Genomic DNA, 17,472 nt, shown 5'->3' with positions numbered 1-17,472 from the left:
TCTCTGACTGAAATATTTTTAAAGAGATGCAAAACGACTACAAGGACATGCAAAACAGCTGCAAAGAGACACAAAGAGACTGACAATGATGACAAACGGGAGTTAAACAAACACAAAGGGACACAAAATAGCTACAAAGAGACCGAAATGATTACTAAGAAGCATAAAACAACTTCAGCGACGCACTAACTTACTGCAAAGAAATGCAAAACAACAACAAAAAGAGGCTCAACAACCATAAAGCTTGTGTCTTGCTCCTGTGTAGTAGAGCAAGTGGGGCCTTCTGCATGTCTGTACCCGGGGGTCCACTGTCTCATGATACACCCATGCACACACCCAGACTCCCTGACGAAACAGTAGACTTTCTGTTGCTGCTGTAACATAGTTTAGACCCAGTGCTGCTGCTGCCCACCAGCTAAATGCTTCAAGTTCACCTTTATGTTGTTGTTAGCTAAAACCTTAAATCACAGTGTGTCGTCCACCTCATTCCACGCCACTACAGACCACCTCTTTGGGAAAAGAGCAGGCTGCACCTCAGGGGAGACTGAACAGCCCCGACTCCATGCCAGACCAAAAAAACTTTCTGTTGCTGCTGTTACATAGTTCAGACCAGGTGCTGCTGCAGCTCACCAACTAAAGGCTCACGACTACAGCTTCAAGTTTATGTAGTTAATGATAGCTAGAACCTCAAATCACAGTGTGTCGTCCACCTCACTCCACGCCACTACAGGCAACCTTTTTGGATCAGCAAACTTTCTGTTGCTGCCTTTACACAGGTTAGACCAGGCTACCAGCCTGCTGTGACAACCGACGCTGGGGTGGTTTTTAGCTGGCTGAATTCAAGCCGCTACAGCTGCCGACTGAAGGTCCATCTCCCAAGCTGCTGCCTCCTGTTGTTAGCGTCATTTTATCAGAATATCAGAAACTTTTCTGTATTGAGAATCTGTTGAAAATCTGTAAAGGTTAACACGGGCTTTATCAGTTTTCAATATCATTAGATAAGCATGTTTCTTGTACTCTAGTAGTTTTTAAGAGAGACTTAAAGACTCAGACAGCCGTATGTCCTCGGGCAGGTCCTTCCAGAGTCTTGGGGCTCTGACACTTTTAGTCTTCAGTCTGGATTCTGGAACAAACAAAAGAAATGTGCCCGAGGATCTCAAACCACACAGATGTTCATAAGAGATTAAAAGGTCAGAAATTTAATCTGGAACGAGGCCATGAAGTGACTTAAAAGTAATCAGTAAGCTTTTAAAATCAATCCTAAAATAAACAGAGAGTCTGTGATTGTGCTTCGTGGTTCTGGTTAATATCAATTATATGTCAGTGTTGTGTTCACAGCGTGTTGCTCTGCCCCCAGGTAGAACAACAAGCTCATTAATGCAGGTTTAAATATACCCTGCTCGGCTTCTTTTTGGTGTCGTCGGTGTCTGCCTTCATAGTATATCTGAGCTATAAACAGGCTTTGGCGGGGAACTAACTAGGTCTGGCTGGAGTACACGGTCTGCTGCTGACACCAACACAAACACACACATTCACGCACACACACACACACATCCTCCACAGCAGCATGGATTTGTATTTATAGCTTTTCCCTACTGAGAGTTCTTCTCTCTCTCTCTCTCTCTCTGGTTTTCTGTGGGTCACACAGACATTTACAGATCTCCATCTCCCAGTGGGTAACATCAGTGTTAGTGGGTCTCATGGTCAGAAAGTGTTAACTCGCTCTGTATCTAGATGAGTCGCCTAGAGGCTGGTTTTATCTTTGATTTCAGAGATGATTTGCTCCAAAGTGAAACCCTGCTACTCTTATTTTCTTATCTCACCCTTCAGTCCTCCGTCCCCCTGCTGGCTCGAGCCGTCTCCTCGTGGTCAGCCACCTCGGAAACTCACCTCAACCTCTCCTCCGGCGCGGGCGACGTCATCACCGCACTGCTGAGCTTCTCACAGGGTGACATCATCAGCGTGCTGCAGCAGAGGGACGACTGGTGGTTGGGGCAGCTCAATGGGACGCAGGGATGGTTCCCAAAAAGCTACGTCACTTTGGAGACGGGTGGAAACACAGAGTATGAAGACACATAGACGTACACAGACACTTTTCTGTTAGCCGACCATGACACTAAATTAACCACGTGTTGTTCCCATTCTAGGGTGGATGCGTTCGACACGACAGACTCTGTTCAGCTTGAGGGTAGGTAAAGTTTATCTGCACAATAAAGGCGAGCCAACTGTCGCACATGTGGCTCTGACTCACTCTACTGTGTTTTATCCCAACCAGAGTATGTGGCCTTGTACACGTACGAGAGCCCGGAGGCGGGGGACCTCACGTTTGTTGAGGGAGATGTTGTCATGGTGACAGAGAGGGAAGGAGAGTGGTGGCGAGGGTGCATCGGGGATCAGACCGGGGTGTTCCCCTCCAATTATGTCCGACCTGTTGAACCAGAGGTGAGTCAACCTGTATAGTAAAAAAGTTTTTCCTGTTTCTCACCTAAAATTGGAACGTTTGTGTTTATAATTCTGTTTTTAGTATATAGAATGTTACATGTGAGGCAAAGATAAGTCATAGTTTTTGATTTTTTTTATTGCTAGTTAGAGAAAATAAGAGTTTTTGGGAACTTGTGACAAGTCCAAACATTATTTGACATAGATCTATAAAGTGACCCATTAGTAGCAAGGCTAACATTACTTTTTTCCCCATTTTTGTCTTTAATTTTAAATGTAATGTACTTGTTTGTTACCTTACCCCCTTTTTTAACTCCTATTTTATTCATTTAGGCATCAAAACCTGGAGCTCCGGTCAAAAAGCCAGGTGAGACAGCTGCTCACAAACACTGAACACACACACAGGCTGTCACAGTCTGCTGATTAACTCCATTATACCTCTGACATTTACCTGATCTATATTCATCCTCAGCTATATCTGTTTGGTCAACAGAGATCGCCCAGGCAGTCACCACCGCTGTTGCCCCGACGATGCATCAGCTGCGTCTGTCTCCTGGGCAACTGATCGTGGTCCTGGCCAAGAACTCCACTGGCTGGTGGCTCGGGGAACTGCAGGTCAGTCATAAGATCTTCAGGGGCCCTACTAAAGCTGAAGTGGTCTTTTTTGTCTTTTTCTGAATAAAAGAATAAAGTAAGAGTGTAAAAACTTGTCAGTGACAAAGTTTTATTTCAGAAATTAATTAGGCTCTTAATGCTCAAGTGCAGTTCAAGGTCAGTTGCACCTTGAAGCACTGTATTGGTATGAGTAATCAGTCATAGTGGGGAATATTTGAATCTCCACAGAAACGGTCTTTAATTTCACTGTTTGAAGGACGCTGAGAAAATGTTCAGATGAAATATTTGATAACATGAAGAATGTTTTTAATGGCTTGTTAAGATTTTTTGAAGTGGGGTTATATGAGGTACTTATCCATAGTCAGGGGCTTCAGTGCATAGTGGTTGGTAGTTCAGCTGTGTAGTGTTGTAGGTGGGGGCAACAGTAAAACATATTTTATATACACTCACCAGCCACTTTATTAGGTACACCTTGCTAGTACCGTGTTGGACCCCTTTAGCCTTCAGAATTATCTTAATTCTTCGTGGCATAGATTCATCAAGGTGCTGGAAACATTCTTCAGAGATGGTTGTGTGTGAAAATCCCAGTAGATCAGCAGTTTCTGAAATACTCAGACCAGCCCGTTGTCTGGCACCAACAACCATGCCACATTCAAAGTCACTTAAATCACCTTTCTTCCCCATTCTGATGCTTGGCTTGAACTTCAGATATCGACTCACTGATCCACCTCACAAGGATCTACAGTAATGACATCGGAATGTCATTCGGACTAGATAAGTGTAGTCAGATGGTGTCAAAGTGAGGGAAGACGATCAGAACCAAGGGGGTCGAACTGCCAGAAGGCAGCACTGCAGATGTTCAGGACAGCTCCAAATACCATGGTGTCCTACAGGCCAATAGGAACCATGAGGAGGCCATAAGGAAGTCGGCCACAGCCAAATACCTACAAAGGCAGGTCCTGAAAAGTCAGCTTAACGGAAAGAACAAGGTCCGAGCCATCAAGAGAATGACCAAGCTAAGATTCTGTGGGACTTCCAGATACAGACTGACAAACTGGTGATGGCTAACCAAGCGGACATAATTTTAATGAACAAACAACAGAAGAAGGCAGTGGTGATAGATGTAGCAATACCTTTAGCACTACATTTTCTCAACCCTAGAACATCTGTATTCCTACGCATAAGCACAATGTGGTACGCCGCAGATCAGCAGTTTGGGTCAGACTTTCAGCTGTATCTTTTGCAGAGGGAGACTGAACGGACCAAAAAAGAGAGATGCATAGGAGTGCCAAAGTTATCCTAAGTGCTATATCGTAGGCAACTGGACTTGCTTGAGTTTCTTGAAGACGATTCACCTCTCATCCAAGAGGCTTTTTAAGTCATGAAGTAAACAACTAAGAACTGAAGAAGCCTCTTGGATGAGAGGTGAAACGTCTGAAACTCAAGCAAGTCTGCACTATATAGCACTTAAGATTACCTGCGAATCTTCACCAATGTAGTGCCAAAGGAAAGGGCTGTCTAACTGCAAGGTAAAGCAGTGAAAATATTTTCAGTATGACATACACTTAAACTGATATTTATATTTTTGGTGGAACTTTTATTTTTTTTAGGTGGCTAAACTAGATTTTGTTGCTGCCCCTTGTCCCTAGCAGTACATTGCTTAGCTTCCATAGTAGTACTCCTTCCTGCTTCTCCAAACTGGGACTTGCGGACCGACATCTACTGTATGTAATATACTGACAATGGATAAGTACCTCATACAACCCCACTACAAAAAATAACGTCACCTTTAATGCCTTAAGACATCCGTAGGAAAATGTGTTGCAACATGACACACTTGGTCAGGTTTGATGTATCACATCTACTGTGCTACCAGCATTTAAAAATTGACACGATCTAAGCGAATTTACCTCTCAAACACAGCTGGAGCTGCAGGTGTCTTTGTATTTGCTGACTTGTCAGATCAATGAGGAGCTGGTGAGAGGTGGACAGGAGGTAACGGGTAAAAACAGGGTTGTCTATAGGTCATACATCTACAGCAGCGAGAGGTCAATCCTCAATGTCTACTTTGTGCTGAGGCTGCTGCTGTAGCTCCGGTTAAGCTCCTGGTGAATGGTTTGACACAGTAATGAGACAGCTGAGTCAAATAAGCAGCCAGGGGACGATTCATACAAGACAGTCAGAATCTGAATTCACATTGTTGGAGGATTACGACAGCTTTGTCAAACTGTACAGAGCCCTCAGTAAGGAATATGCTGATTTGTATTAAACTTGGTAAAGTAGGATGAGACCTTGAACGGCAATCGTTCAGTCATTCCACAGATGTCACACTGAGCTTCGGCTTGATTCATGATGGCAGCGAATATAAATTCTCGGTAAAGACCCATCATGATTCAGTATGGTTTGTTTGCGCTGCCGAGACTTTAGAGGTTCAGCTCTCCACCCGACGAAATCGATTCATCAATTCATCTCTCGATTTAGAATTCAGAACTGAACCAGCAGGAGATTGATTTACTCTCACTGGTTCTTTTCCCCTCCAGGCTCGAGGCAAGAAGCGGCAGAGAGGCTGGTTTCATTCCTCTCACGTCAAGCTCCTCGGCCCCTCCAGCAGCAAGTCCTCTCCCTCCCCTCTGCCAGGTGACGGCTGACACACTTTAAACATAATGATTTATTGGTTCTGTCTTACATAGTCCAGCAGACACACTGATATTTCTAAGCCAAAATTACTTTGACAGCATTGCTGATGAGTTTCTGTGGCTCTGAGTTTGACATTTACGTAGAAATAGTCATTAATGTGGTGTAAATATCAAGATCCTATTGAATTACTGTAACTTCCTGTGCCAACATGGGATGAGTTCACACAATGCAGAACACCATAATGTAGTTTCTGTCATTTTGTTGAATTTTATGGTTGAACAGCATTGTTTTTAACCATAAAAATATCCAATAACTGCCTTATGTTTTCCAGTGATGAAACAAAGGAGGGGAGAGGATCAGGGGAAAGGGAGCAAGGGAAATGAGGGGGGCACAGAAATGCAGGATTTATTCCTGTATTGTACCGCATCTGTGACTGCAACACTGCCTTAACAACAAACAACATAACAGCAAAGCACTGTTTAATAAGATGAGATACGTTAAGATAAGACTTCATTGATCCCACACTGGGGAAATTCACGTTACAGCAGCTCAAATAGCACAGATAAAAAAGCAAGTTGAATGGCAAAAGAATACTAATAGAACTAAGATGAAATACAAAAAGATATGCATCAGAATAAGAAAAATATAAAATATAAAGTAGTAAATTTAGACACAACTATATACACTCAATACTATTTACACCATATACACCTTTCACTTAAATGATATGTATATATGAATGTATGTATGGGCATATATTGACAGCTGCACAAGATAATTGTACATTGGATTTAAAACACACAGTGTGTGATATAAAATTAAAAACAATGTAAGAACAATTTAAACAGTGTTGCCTCACAAAAGCAGATACCATAGAGAGGCATACTGCAAAGAATATTAATAGCAGACATTTTGCAGTGAGGTTCACATTGGGGAATAAATAAATATTGCACGGAATTCGCAGTGTAGATGTACTGTGTTGCACAAGTTAAGGGAAGTGTATAAGTAATGTGGCATAACAGTGCTGCATTAAGCAGCGCTGGTAATTTGACATCTTGCTATGTAAAGATAAAGTGGATTAAGGGTGTCCTGAGTGCATAATGAAGTCATGCTCCCTCTGCTCTTTGTTGTGATAGATGGTCCAGTCGCATGCATGTAAGTGCATGTGAGTCCCTGTGAGTGTGTCCCACTGGTTAGCTAATCGCCACCACTCTGCACTGCACTCATACAGCACTTACCACTAACACTGAAACGGTGTTGTGGAAGCCTAGTGCCCACCCTCCAGTTTGCCCCCGGGGTAACAGTGTCAGCGCTGTCAGCACTGTTGCTGTAGTTAGCACTGGTTATTGAGTTAGCACCGTTAGCTGCTATACTTCTTGTCCCTGTAGGGAAATTTGTCTTGGACTCAGGAGCTGCATGTGTATTGTTGCCTTTCAGTAGAGCTCGTAAGTTGCATGTTTCCGTTTCTGGTACATGGGACCTTAAACATCGATTTCTTGTAATGTATTTCAATGGCTAGATGAAAATTATTTTCTGGTCCCGTCTGAATTGTGCCATGAATTTCACATATGTTGTTTGTGAATTTTTAATATATTTTTTCGTGCAAAGAAGGCTACAATTTAGCAGGAAGAAGTTTGATACTGTTAGGTTTTGTGTGAGAGTGCTTTGTGGACTACAGCTCTTCGCTGCTTTCGGCGCGTATGATATATATCACCACTCGCACTCTGAATATGGCTGTGTCTCTGGTACACTTCACCGCCTTCTTCCAAGTTTTAACATCATGTGGGAATCGAAAGAAAGAACAGTGTTCTTGTTGGAATGGTGACATTCGGGTACGAAACACACCGCTATTGATCTGATGACTCAGTAGATCGTGGCAGAAGACGCAGCAGCAGCACTCTGAGTTGAGAAGTGGAGGGAAAGTGTGATGATGTGACATCACATAGGTGACATGTAGTCTTTCTCATTACGTTGTTTCCACAGCCTTTAACTGAAGAATCATACAATAAACTGTCAAACTCTTAACATGAAAAAATATTATTTAGACCCACACAAAACATTTGTGTAATCCAAGGCATTTAATGACTGGGACCAGAAAATAATAATTTTCTCTCCATTGGCTCCCATTCATATTTTCCGAGCCTAGAGGTCCGATGGGGGTCTACCAGAAGGGGCGTGACTTACGAGCTCTATAATAGTCCAGAAGAAATTAAAAACATACACCATGTGTATAAATGTTTGTACCAAATTCTGATCCATCCGACAGTTGTCAAGACCTCTAACTTAAAATTACGAATATTAACCTCATGGTGGTACTAGACGAAAAGTCAGGAGGAATCCAAAGTCACCATGATTCATCCTCTGGGCACCATGAATGTCCGTCCAACAGTTGTTGAGATAGTCTGGACCGAGCAACAGACCAACATGCCCTTCATAAAACCAATTTGCTGGCACAAATTCACTAAACTGAAGCTTCTAACTTATCAACATGCTCAAACTCATGCCCTTATAAACCCTCATTTGTGCCTCTGACCCTCAGTGTGCCAAGTTATTGCAATGTACGACTACACAGCTGCCAATCGGGATGAGCTGAGCTTCTCCAAGGGTCAGCTGATCAACATCCTGGACAAGACCAACCCTGACTGGTGGAAAGGAGAAGCCAACGGGGTCTTGGGCCTGCTGCCCACCAATTACGTCAAGATGACAACAGAATCAGACCCCAGCCAGCAATGTGAGTAAACCTCAAGCTTTTTTCTGCCTTAACTACTTTTCTCAGAGGGACAATATTTCTCTGTCACACCATAGAAAATCAATAATTCACACACGTAGCTGGAATTTTTGTGGGAGTGCTGTTGGGGTAAAAATAAGACTGTCGGCATAGATGTAAACTGATATTTATCAGCTGTAGAAACAAACTTCTGTCATGTTGCTGACAATTTTATTGATTGACTTGGCTCACCGCAGGTACAGTAGATTCCTCATCCATGTCAGAGCATGGAGAGACTGACGGTAAGATTTAAGGAGTTGGTTTATATCACTGAGGGATCACCAGTGAACATGAACCTGCTGCACTTAAAAGGCTCAATCCACCACATGTTTTGGGTGTCATACTAAAAAGAGCAGTGTCTCACACAGGGCTGGGCAATATATTGAAACGATATTTGTATCCTTATATAAGATTGGATATCATCTTGGATTTTGGATATCATAATATTGTAGATGTTGTGTTTTCCTGGTTTTAAAGGCTGCATTGCAGCATTACTGTTCTATTATTTGCCTTTATCCACTGAGCCAGTATCAACATTACTGATGTTCATCAAAAATCTCATTGTGTAAATATTTTATGAAAGTGCCAATAGTCAACCCTACAATATCATCACATATCATTATGTAATGGTCAAAAATATTGTGATACTTGATGTTCTCCATATTGCCCAGCCCTTGTCTCACACAATTTGAAATTAACAAGACAAAAAGAAAAGTAAATGTTAAATTGCCTTTTAAGTGTACCTGAAATGACTGCACCAATAATTTGAAATCATTCAAAGGAACAGTTTGATATTTTGGGAACTATGTGTATGTGCCTTTCTTGCCAAGAATGTCTGTTAACTAAAGCTAAAGCTAGCAGAGCGTTAAGCTTAGCTTAAGACTGCAAACAGGGCGAGAACGTTAGCTTGGCTGTGTCTAAAACTAACATAAAAATCTGCCTAAGATTTATAAATGTCACTAAATAACATATTTTATCTTATTTACTTTGAGCTTACAAAATTCACATAATAATGCTAGCAAGATAAGCTAGCTGTTAAGCATGTTAAGCTAGTGAACAGTTAGCGAATTTGCGTTTCCAAGGATAGCAAATTCATGTCCCCCATTTTAGTTCATTTTTACTAACTCTTGTACTTATCTTACTTCCATTGTTACCCTGTTAAGCACTTTTTGATCTTATTTTTTACTCCTTAAGCACTTTATATCTTGTATATTTTGAATATTTTGACTGATATTTAGTACTCTATTGTTTAAACCTAGGCCCAGTGCATGAATTTAACCTGGGGAACTCACTGATTGTTCTGGTTGTTACGGTTTTGAGAACATTAATTGTTGTTACTGTAATTCGAAGTGTTCTATGACGCAAGAATTTCGTTTGGGATAAATGAAATTCCATTGAACTGAATTTAATTTAATTGGATTACCCTTACTAATGGCACTCCTCTTGCCTAAACCTAACCAATCCAACCAACTAAGGCAACAAGTGCTAGCCAATAAAGGAGAATAGGACAGGTCATACCTTCACTATCCTAACAAACACAAATGTGTGGTATCAATCTTGTTATCTAACTCTTGGCAAGTAAGTGAAAAAGTGTATTTCCCAAAATGTCAAAAAACACTGGATCACAGAACAAAAGGGAACAACCACTGATTAGTTTCAAATTAAGAGCACATTTTTTTCATTTTAATTGGTTACATTTTTGGAAGCTTAATTTTCACTGGCAGGTTGATAAGATAGGCGGAGATAATGTTAGGGTTGCCAACCGTCCTGTAATATAAGGAATTGTCCCATAATTGGAAACTAAAAGACGCAATCTTTGTTGAACATGATGGGCTTTGTTCCATAATTTTGAGAATGAATTCACTGCAAATCTATTGGAAATATTACAGGGTAGACTGTTAAGACTATTAAAGTGATTTATATGAGATAGATGAAACCTTCCTGCTGTGTCAAGTCTCAGTCTGTCTGTCATGTTACGTGCCGCTACTCAAATAGAAAATGGCTTGTTATTGGTTGTGACTCACTCAGAAGTGACGAGACACAGCAACGATGAGCGTAGTTGGTAGATGCTAGAATGTAGGACGTATTATTAGATCTGGATACCGGACCTGCGGAGAGTTTCTGCTCAGCTCATAGACTTAACATTGTGATGATGTCGCAGATTTTTTAAATAGCTCTTCTCAGCTCTAGGAAAGTTTTGTTAATATAAAACCTGATCAGGGAGTTCAAGTATCTCAGGGCCTTGTTCTGAGGGTAGAATGGAGCGTGAGACGGATTGGCAGTTTGGCGTGGCATCTGTAGTGATGCGGGTGTTGTGCAGGACCATCGTGGTGAAGAGGGAGCTGAGCTGGAAGGCAAAGCTTTCAATTTACTGGTCCATCTATGTCCCTTCCCTCACCTGTTGTCATGTCTGAAAGAATGAGGTCACGGATACAAGCGTCTAAAATGAGTTTCCTCCGTGGGGTGGCTGGGCTCAGCCTTAGAGATAGGTTGCGGAGCTCAGACATCCAGAGGGAGCTCGGAGTAGAGCCGCTGCTTCTTCGAGTCGAAACGGGTCAGTTGAGGTGGTTCGGGCATCTGATCAGGATCCTCCTGGGCGCCTGCTGTTAGAGGTGTTCTGGGTATGTCCCACTGGTAGGAGGCCCCGGGGCAGACCCAGAGCACATTGGAGGGACTACATGTCTCATCTGGCCTGGGAACGCCTTGGGGTCCCCCAGGAGGAGCTGGAAAGTGTTGCTAGGGCGAGAGATGTCTGGGGTGCTTTGCTCAGCCTGCTGCCCCTGCAACCCAACTTTGGATAAGTGGTTGAAAATGGATGGTTGGATGACAACTGTTTTTTTTTAATATAACTCATGCATTAATAGGTTTTTAAGGATTACAGTTACACATATTTAAAGGCAGGGCTGCTTTAGTGACAGGTTGTCTGCAATGCATTACCACAGTTTATGAGTCAGATCCACCTTATTTGGTCACTTCTGGCTCCAAACAAAACAAGATGGTGACGGCCAAAATGCCGAACTCAAGGCTTTAGAACCGGAGACCACAAACCAATGGGTGACATCGTGGTAGCTTCGGCCAGTACTTTATACAGTTTATGGTACTAACCCTAACCATGACCTCTTTGCTATCACCCTAATTACCTTCGAGCACAACAAAACAATCACAACACAGTGGGACGAAGCAAAACACTGCATTCACTGGGTACATTTTAGCATTTATCAGCATAATCTGCTGGAAAAGAAAATAGAGGAGATGACAGAAATAGACGAAATAGAAAAATAATTACCAATGGCTGGTTGTGTAAATGAAAATGTGTATAAGGCCAACTGCACCGTCTGCCACCAAGTTTTCTCCATTAATCACAGAGGAATTCGTGAGATCAAACAACATTCCATCTCAGGAAGTTGGCAACCCTAGAAAACTACAATGCACTTGTCCACTCTGCAAACCACTGTGTGCACAGTACGCTGATCACTGCTTTGTTTGGATGGGTTTGATTGTACTTTACGTCTGATCTACACAGAGTCGGTCTGATGATTAAAAAAAGGAAGGGGCCCATTTTTGCGCAGGAGTTGTGTGTTTGAATTAGTATTCATAGCTTGCGTCCCCCCCCCAGCAGTCGATCTCTGTTAACAAGAGTGAACACACTGGACGTTTAATTAGGATGAACTTATTAAAGCTGCAGACACAAAACAAAATGAAACTTTAATTCTAATGAACATGAACTCAAACACACCCGGGTCCACACGAGGCCTGCGTTTCATCACAGAGAGGGGAAAAAAATGGAGAAATTACCATCATGCTTCAGCTGATATGATTAGTAACAACATTTACATTTCCAGAAATACATTATTAATGCACCTGCATGTAAGAGTCGAGCATTAATATTAAAACTAAATTAATGTCTCTCCGTCTCTCCTTCATCTCACTCACCTCCCCCCTCCCACTCCTCCAATTCATCTCTTTTTTTTCCTGTTTCCTCTGTAGGACAGTAACGCTGGCTTTCCTCTCTACTCCTTTTCTTTTTCCTCCTCTTCTTCCTCCTCTTCCTCCCCCGTTCTGTCTGAGCCAATCCGAATTGCCCTGTCGCAACAGGAAGCCCAGCCGCCAGCAAGAACAGCCCAGCTCTGCGCTTTCCACCTCACTCGTTTAGGACTGTGGTGTTCTGTGCTTCTCTGTTTTTGATCCCTCTTTTAATTTATTTTTTTCTATAAGGCATTTATTACTCACCCTTATCTCCCCCTCGCTCTCTCCTCTCCTGTGTTTCCCTTGATGTTTCTTTACTAACTAATTAACCAACCAGGGGAGCGAGGCCGAGGCAGCTAGACATGTGTTTTAGAGGATTTTTTCCCTCTGATACAAAGGCATGAAATGTGTAGTTTTGTTAAAGATCAATGGAACTATGGATCATAAGAGTTTGGTTACACAGTATAATGGAAATAATATGTGAATGGCATCCGGCTGAGGTCATTTAGTTTTCTAAATTAAGGCTATGAATCAGTGAGAATTTTTTTAAAAGAGTCACTCATTGCACTAACAACATCAAACCTTGCTAAAACGGACCAATGTGAAGACTCACTGTCGCTTTAATCACCAGTAACCTTGATTGCTGCTTGCTAACGCATTGCTTGTACTAACAGGAATTAATTGTGATTTTATTATTCACTTCTTATGCACTCCTCCATTTAATAATGCTTCCAAGCGATTAAGGCTGAGACCATAGAAACAGAATGAGAGTAGAGCAGACGTTGAACTGTTTGCCATGGTCATTTGACCACCATTTATTTATTCATTTTTTAAATTTAATTTACAGTAATTAGTAGCTAGTTCCTAAAATGTTGAGGCAGAGGGTACTTGCTGTAGCTCTGGTTGAGGGTGAGAGGCTGTCAGCACATAGTTTGTTGGACACAGGGAAACAGAGATCTGTGTGGGTACATGAGACCCTAAAAAAGAGGGTGGATCATGGGGAGTACCACCAGTTGGTCCAGGAGCTTCACCTCCATGATGGTTGTTTCCAGGCACATTTTAGGATGACTCAGGGGCAGTTTGACAACCTGCTGTCTATCGTCAGGCTGTATAGCTCTGGGTATCCAGCAACCGCTACCACCAGTTTCTCCTCTATTGTTTACCAACTGTAAACTTGTTGTCCTGACCACCACAGAAGGCCCGCCCCTCTCAAATTATTCAATTGGACAGTGGGAAAAAAGTGGAGATGACGTGGGGCGCTTTCCCGCTGAGTTGAAATTTTTCAACTCAAAAAGTTCTGAGCACTCAGGCAGAAACACCATGTGTGTAGAGTACAGAAATGTGAGGCGTTTAGCAACGAAAAACCGCAAGCAAAAAGTTCAATTCTCATTAAAAACTAATACAAAAAGCTGCCTCCCATTGCTAAAAAATTTTTGTGTAATTGAGGCCTAACATTAACTTAAAGGTCCAGTGTAGAGGATTTAGGGGATATATTTGCAGACATTGAATATATTGTAAGTACGTTTTCTTTAGTGTATGATCAACTGAAAATAAGAATCGTAATATTTTCGTTACCTTAGAATGAGCTGTTTATATCTACATAGGGAGCAGGACCATGTCCACCATGTTTCTACAGCAGCCCAGAACTGACAAACCAAACACTGGCCATAGATAGGGTCAGTAGACTTTTTGCATCGGCCACCGTGGTTAGAAGCACTTTTTAAATTTTTTTTAGGTTTTTTTTTTTAATGTGGAAACTGCTTTATTCAGTGTTTTTACAAATTTAAATCACCTGGTCTGTTTGTCGTGGAGAGGAAGAGACCTCTGTGGATAATCTGGCTCCCAGATAAAACCTCCTGATCATTGAACACTGATGAAAGTCTAACCAGGAGAAGTTTTAGCAGGTTGCAATCTGCAATCCTCACCACTAGATGCCACTAAATCTCCCTAAATTTTACACACTGGACCTTTAATTTCCTTGTTAACTTATCGTAAAACATGTTACTCAAACTCGATAGCAACAAAATAAAACTCACCAAATCTGTCTTTATTAGTCTTGTTAGTTATCTACTTTTAAAAGAATCGATGACTCTGGTTTGATTGAGATCTGCACCCTGTTTACCCCCACGGCCTCTCTCACCTTCTCAGCTGTCCACTGACCAGCGGCTCAAACTCTTTCTTTAGTGGCTGCTCAACTTTCAGGTTACGTGTTTCAACAAATATGCAATTAATGGCAACAAAAGAAAGAGGGATATGACAGTTACAGTGATATTTCAAAAGTAATGGATTGCCTGTTTAAAAACATTTGCTCATTGATTCATTACTACAAAACCTTAGTCAGTTTGCAACTTGCTGCAAATTGGTTTGTATACCAGTGGTTCCTGACTGGTCCAGCCACAGTGTCTGGATTTCTATTTAGTCATTAATTAAAGGTCCACACAGTTTAATTCAGCATCATACTTGCATTTGGTCATGTCCTTGAGCTAGTGTGCTGTCTCTGTCAAGTAGCTGTCTGTTAGTCACTCACTCTACAGCAGGAAAAGGGACTTCAAAATAAAAGCCCTGTGCCCAAAATTCACTGTACTTCAAAATAAAGTGTGTTTTTTACAAACTTGACACAATTGCGAGTCACTTGTGGTCCTTTCAGAATGGACCTGCAACCCTATTTTGGACTGTGACCCACCCATTGGGAACCACTCGTTTATACAGACATTAGCCTGCTAACAGTTGCAGTGGCAATGCAACACATAAAAATGGCTGCCACTCTGACCATCCTGCTACGCTGATTTAAATGGGAATGTCCATTCTACTTTCATTCTGTTCTCATGGTTGAGACTCATCCTGTACTGAACTGTGATGTCACCAGCAACAAAAAAAGAGCAGATATTTGCATTTGCATACCAACTTGCAAGAGTAGTTTCCCAGATGACGACACAACACTGCTGACATTTCCGTCCGACCTCTGCCAAGTTTGAACCTCAAAGACTTGAACTACCAACTGAGTCTTCCACTGCTCGTTCCCTCCAGCATTAGCTCCTTTACTCATTCACACCTATGCAATCATTCGGAGTGAGCGCTCCGCCATGACGGTGCTTCATTTTCCTTTCGTTCAGCGTCCTTGGTAGCAGTGTTCTTAGCGTTAGCATTGCCTGCTATGTTTCCTTACGTTCATGTACTGCAACTACAACGTGCCTCACTCTTTGTCTGTGCATTAAATGTAAATAAAATATTATAGAACTGATAATAAAGGGAGATTTTAACATGATGGTGTGTGTAGCGTGTTGCTGTTTGTCCTCACACACTGTACTGACAGCAAAGTGTTTGTGGGTGTTGCACGTGCTTGTGTGTCGGTGTGTTTGTGCATGCGTGCATGTTTGCATGTTTGCATGTGTGTGCGCTTTAGGGTGTGCCGATCTGATGACGCTGGACACCATGACCCCTCAGGAGAGGAAGAGGCAGGGTTACATCCACGAGCTCATCCAGACTGAGGAGACCTACGTGGACGACCTGGAGCTGGTTCTAGATGTACGGACAAAAACACATACTCAGAAATCAGTAACCTTTCGCAAGATTTTTCACCCTTGGTCTTGTTTACACCATCTCATTTGTCTTTCCGCTGCATCTGTCTGTCTCTCAGGTCTTCTACAAGCCCATGTCTGAGTCAGGTCGTCTGACAGAAGCTGAGATGGGAGTGATCTTTGTTAACTGGAGGGAGCTGATTATGTGTAACACCAAACTACTCAAGTAGGTGCCTTTATAAACCGTTCTGTCAGTGGTCATGTAAAATGTTGAGTTCTTCTTTTTTATATCTGGTTCAGTACATCTTGAGTAGGATGTAACACCAAAATAATGTTCTACATCATTACCATCGTCCGTGTTTCCCAGGGCGCTGCGTGTCCGTAAAAAGACCGAAGGAGAGAACATGCCGGTTCAGCTCATCGGGGACCTGTTGGCTTCGGAGCTTGCACACATGCAGCCCTACATCCGCTTCTGCTCCTGTCAGCTCAACGCTGCCGCACTGCTGCAGAGCAAAACCCACAACCAGCCCGACTTCAAAGACTTCCTCAAGGTACGAGTTACAGATAATAAATAGTGACACTACAAAGGTCAGGGTTTTCCCAAGGTTGTCTCAAAATGTAACACTTTAAAGTTCCTTTAAATATTTATCAGGTACCTTTTCAAATATTTATCAGTCCACGATCCACATGAACCACTCTTTGGCATTAATTAGATCCACTAACCAGAACTTATAAGAATATGTAATTTGTGGCGGCACAGCGGGGAAGTAGTTAGCATTGGTTTGAATTGTGTGTCAGTGTGGGTTTCCTCCAGGTACTCCAGTTTCCTCCCACAGTCCAAAGACATGCAGGTTAACTGGTGACTCTAAATTGTCCGTAGGTGTGAATGTGAGTGTGAATGGTTGTCTGTCTCTATGTGTCAGCCCTGTGATAGTCCGGTGACCTGTTCAGGGTGTACCCTGCCTCTCGCCCAGTGTCAGCTAGGATAGGCTCCAGCCCCTGCGACCCCCAACAGGATAAGCTGTAACAGAAAATTAATGTAAGAATGAACATCATTTGTAAAGCAGGTTTGCCTGTTGCTGCTGTTTCTTCGTTCTGTCACAGTGGTGAAAACACCAGGAGCAAAATGCAGTGAGTTGATTTTTCATTTAAAAAAATTGATTGGTGTGTCGACAGCAGTCCAAACAACTCAGAGCACACAAGGCCAAGTTGCCACTTAGTTACTATGTGACTGGTTGCTGACAGGCGATGTTGTATTTACAAGGCTATTTTTTTATTTTAATGGAGTGCTCATTCTTTATAAAGCACATCAAGGCCACATTATATCACTTCCTGCAAACTTCAGGGGGAACAGTGAGGGGAAAAAAACAACGTCACCAACCTGTTTGGACCAAATATTCTCTGGTATAGCTCAGCTGAAAACACAAAACACAGAATCTGTCAGCATGTTAGAGGCTTTTTCACCACCGGACCAGTTTTTAACTGGTAGTCTAGTGACAACGTTATCTCCACTCAGCCTGTTTAACTGAC

General features: G+C 42.3%; 1 protein-coding gene across 3 annotated transcripts in view; it reads left to right on the top strand.

Annotated features, from left to right (window-relative positions):
* itsn2a (intersectin 2a) overlaps window positions 1–17,472 on the top strand; it is a 79,165-nt gene that overhangs the window by 54,095 nt on the left and 7,598 nt on the right. For 2 of the 3 annotated variants that reach the window (XM_049589721.1, XM_049589720.1), the window contains exons 21-31: window positions 1,831–2,063; window positions 2,148–2,188; window positions 2,276–2,442; window positions 2,773–2,806; window positions 2,933–3,054; window positions 5,595–5,691; window positions 8,231–8,422; window positions 8,656–8,700; window positions 15,828–15,949; window positions 16,062–16,168; window positions 16,310–16,493. In XM_049589721.1, the coding sequence (XP_049445678.1) occupies window positions 1,831–2,063; window positions 2,148–2,188; window positions 2,276–2,442; window positions 2,773–2,806; window positions 2,933–3,054; window positions 5,595–5,691; window positions 8,231–8,422; window positions 8,656–8,700; window positions 15,828–15,949; window positions 16,062–16,168; window positions 16,310–16,493 (1,344 nt within the window). The remainder of the gene's footprint in view (window positions 1–1,830; window positions 2,064–2,147; window positions 2,189–2,275; window positions 2,443–2,772; window positions 2,807–2,932; window positions 3,055–5,594; window positions 5,692–8,230; window positions 8,423–8,655; window positions 8,701–15,827; window positions 15,950–16,061; window positions 16,169–16,309; window positions 16,494–17,472) is intronic. The other variant, XM_049589722.1, reaches the window with a different exon arrangement.

This window comes from Epinephelus fuscoguttatus, linkage group LG11, assembly GCF_011397635.1.
Source record: "Epinephelus fuscoguttatus linkage group LG11, E.fuscoguttatus.final_Chr_v1".
In the NCBI taxonomy this organism is placed as follows: Eukaryota; Metazoa; Chordata; class Actinopteri; order Perciformes; family Serranidae; genus Epinephelus; species Epinephelus fuscoguttatus.
Note: the sequence above shows the minus strand (reverse complement) of the source record. Positions and strands in the feature narration are given on the sequence as shown.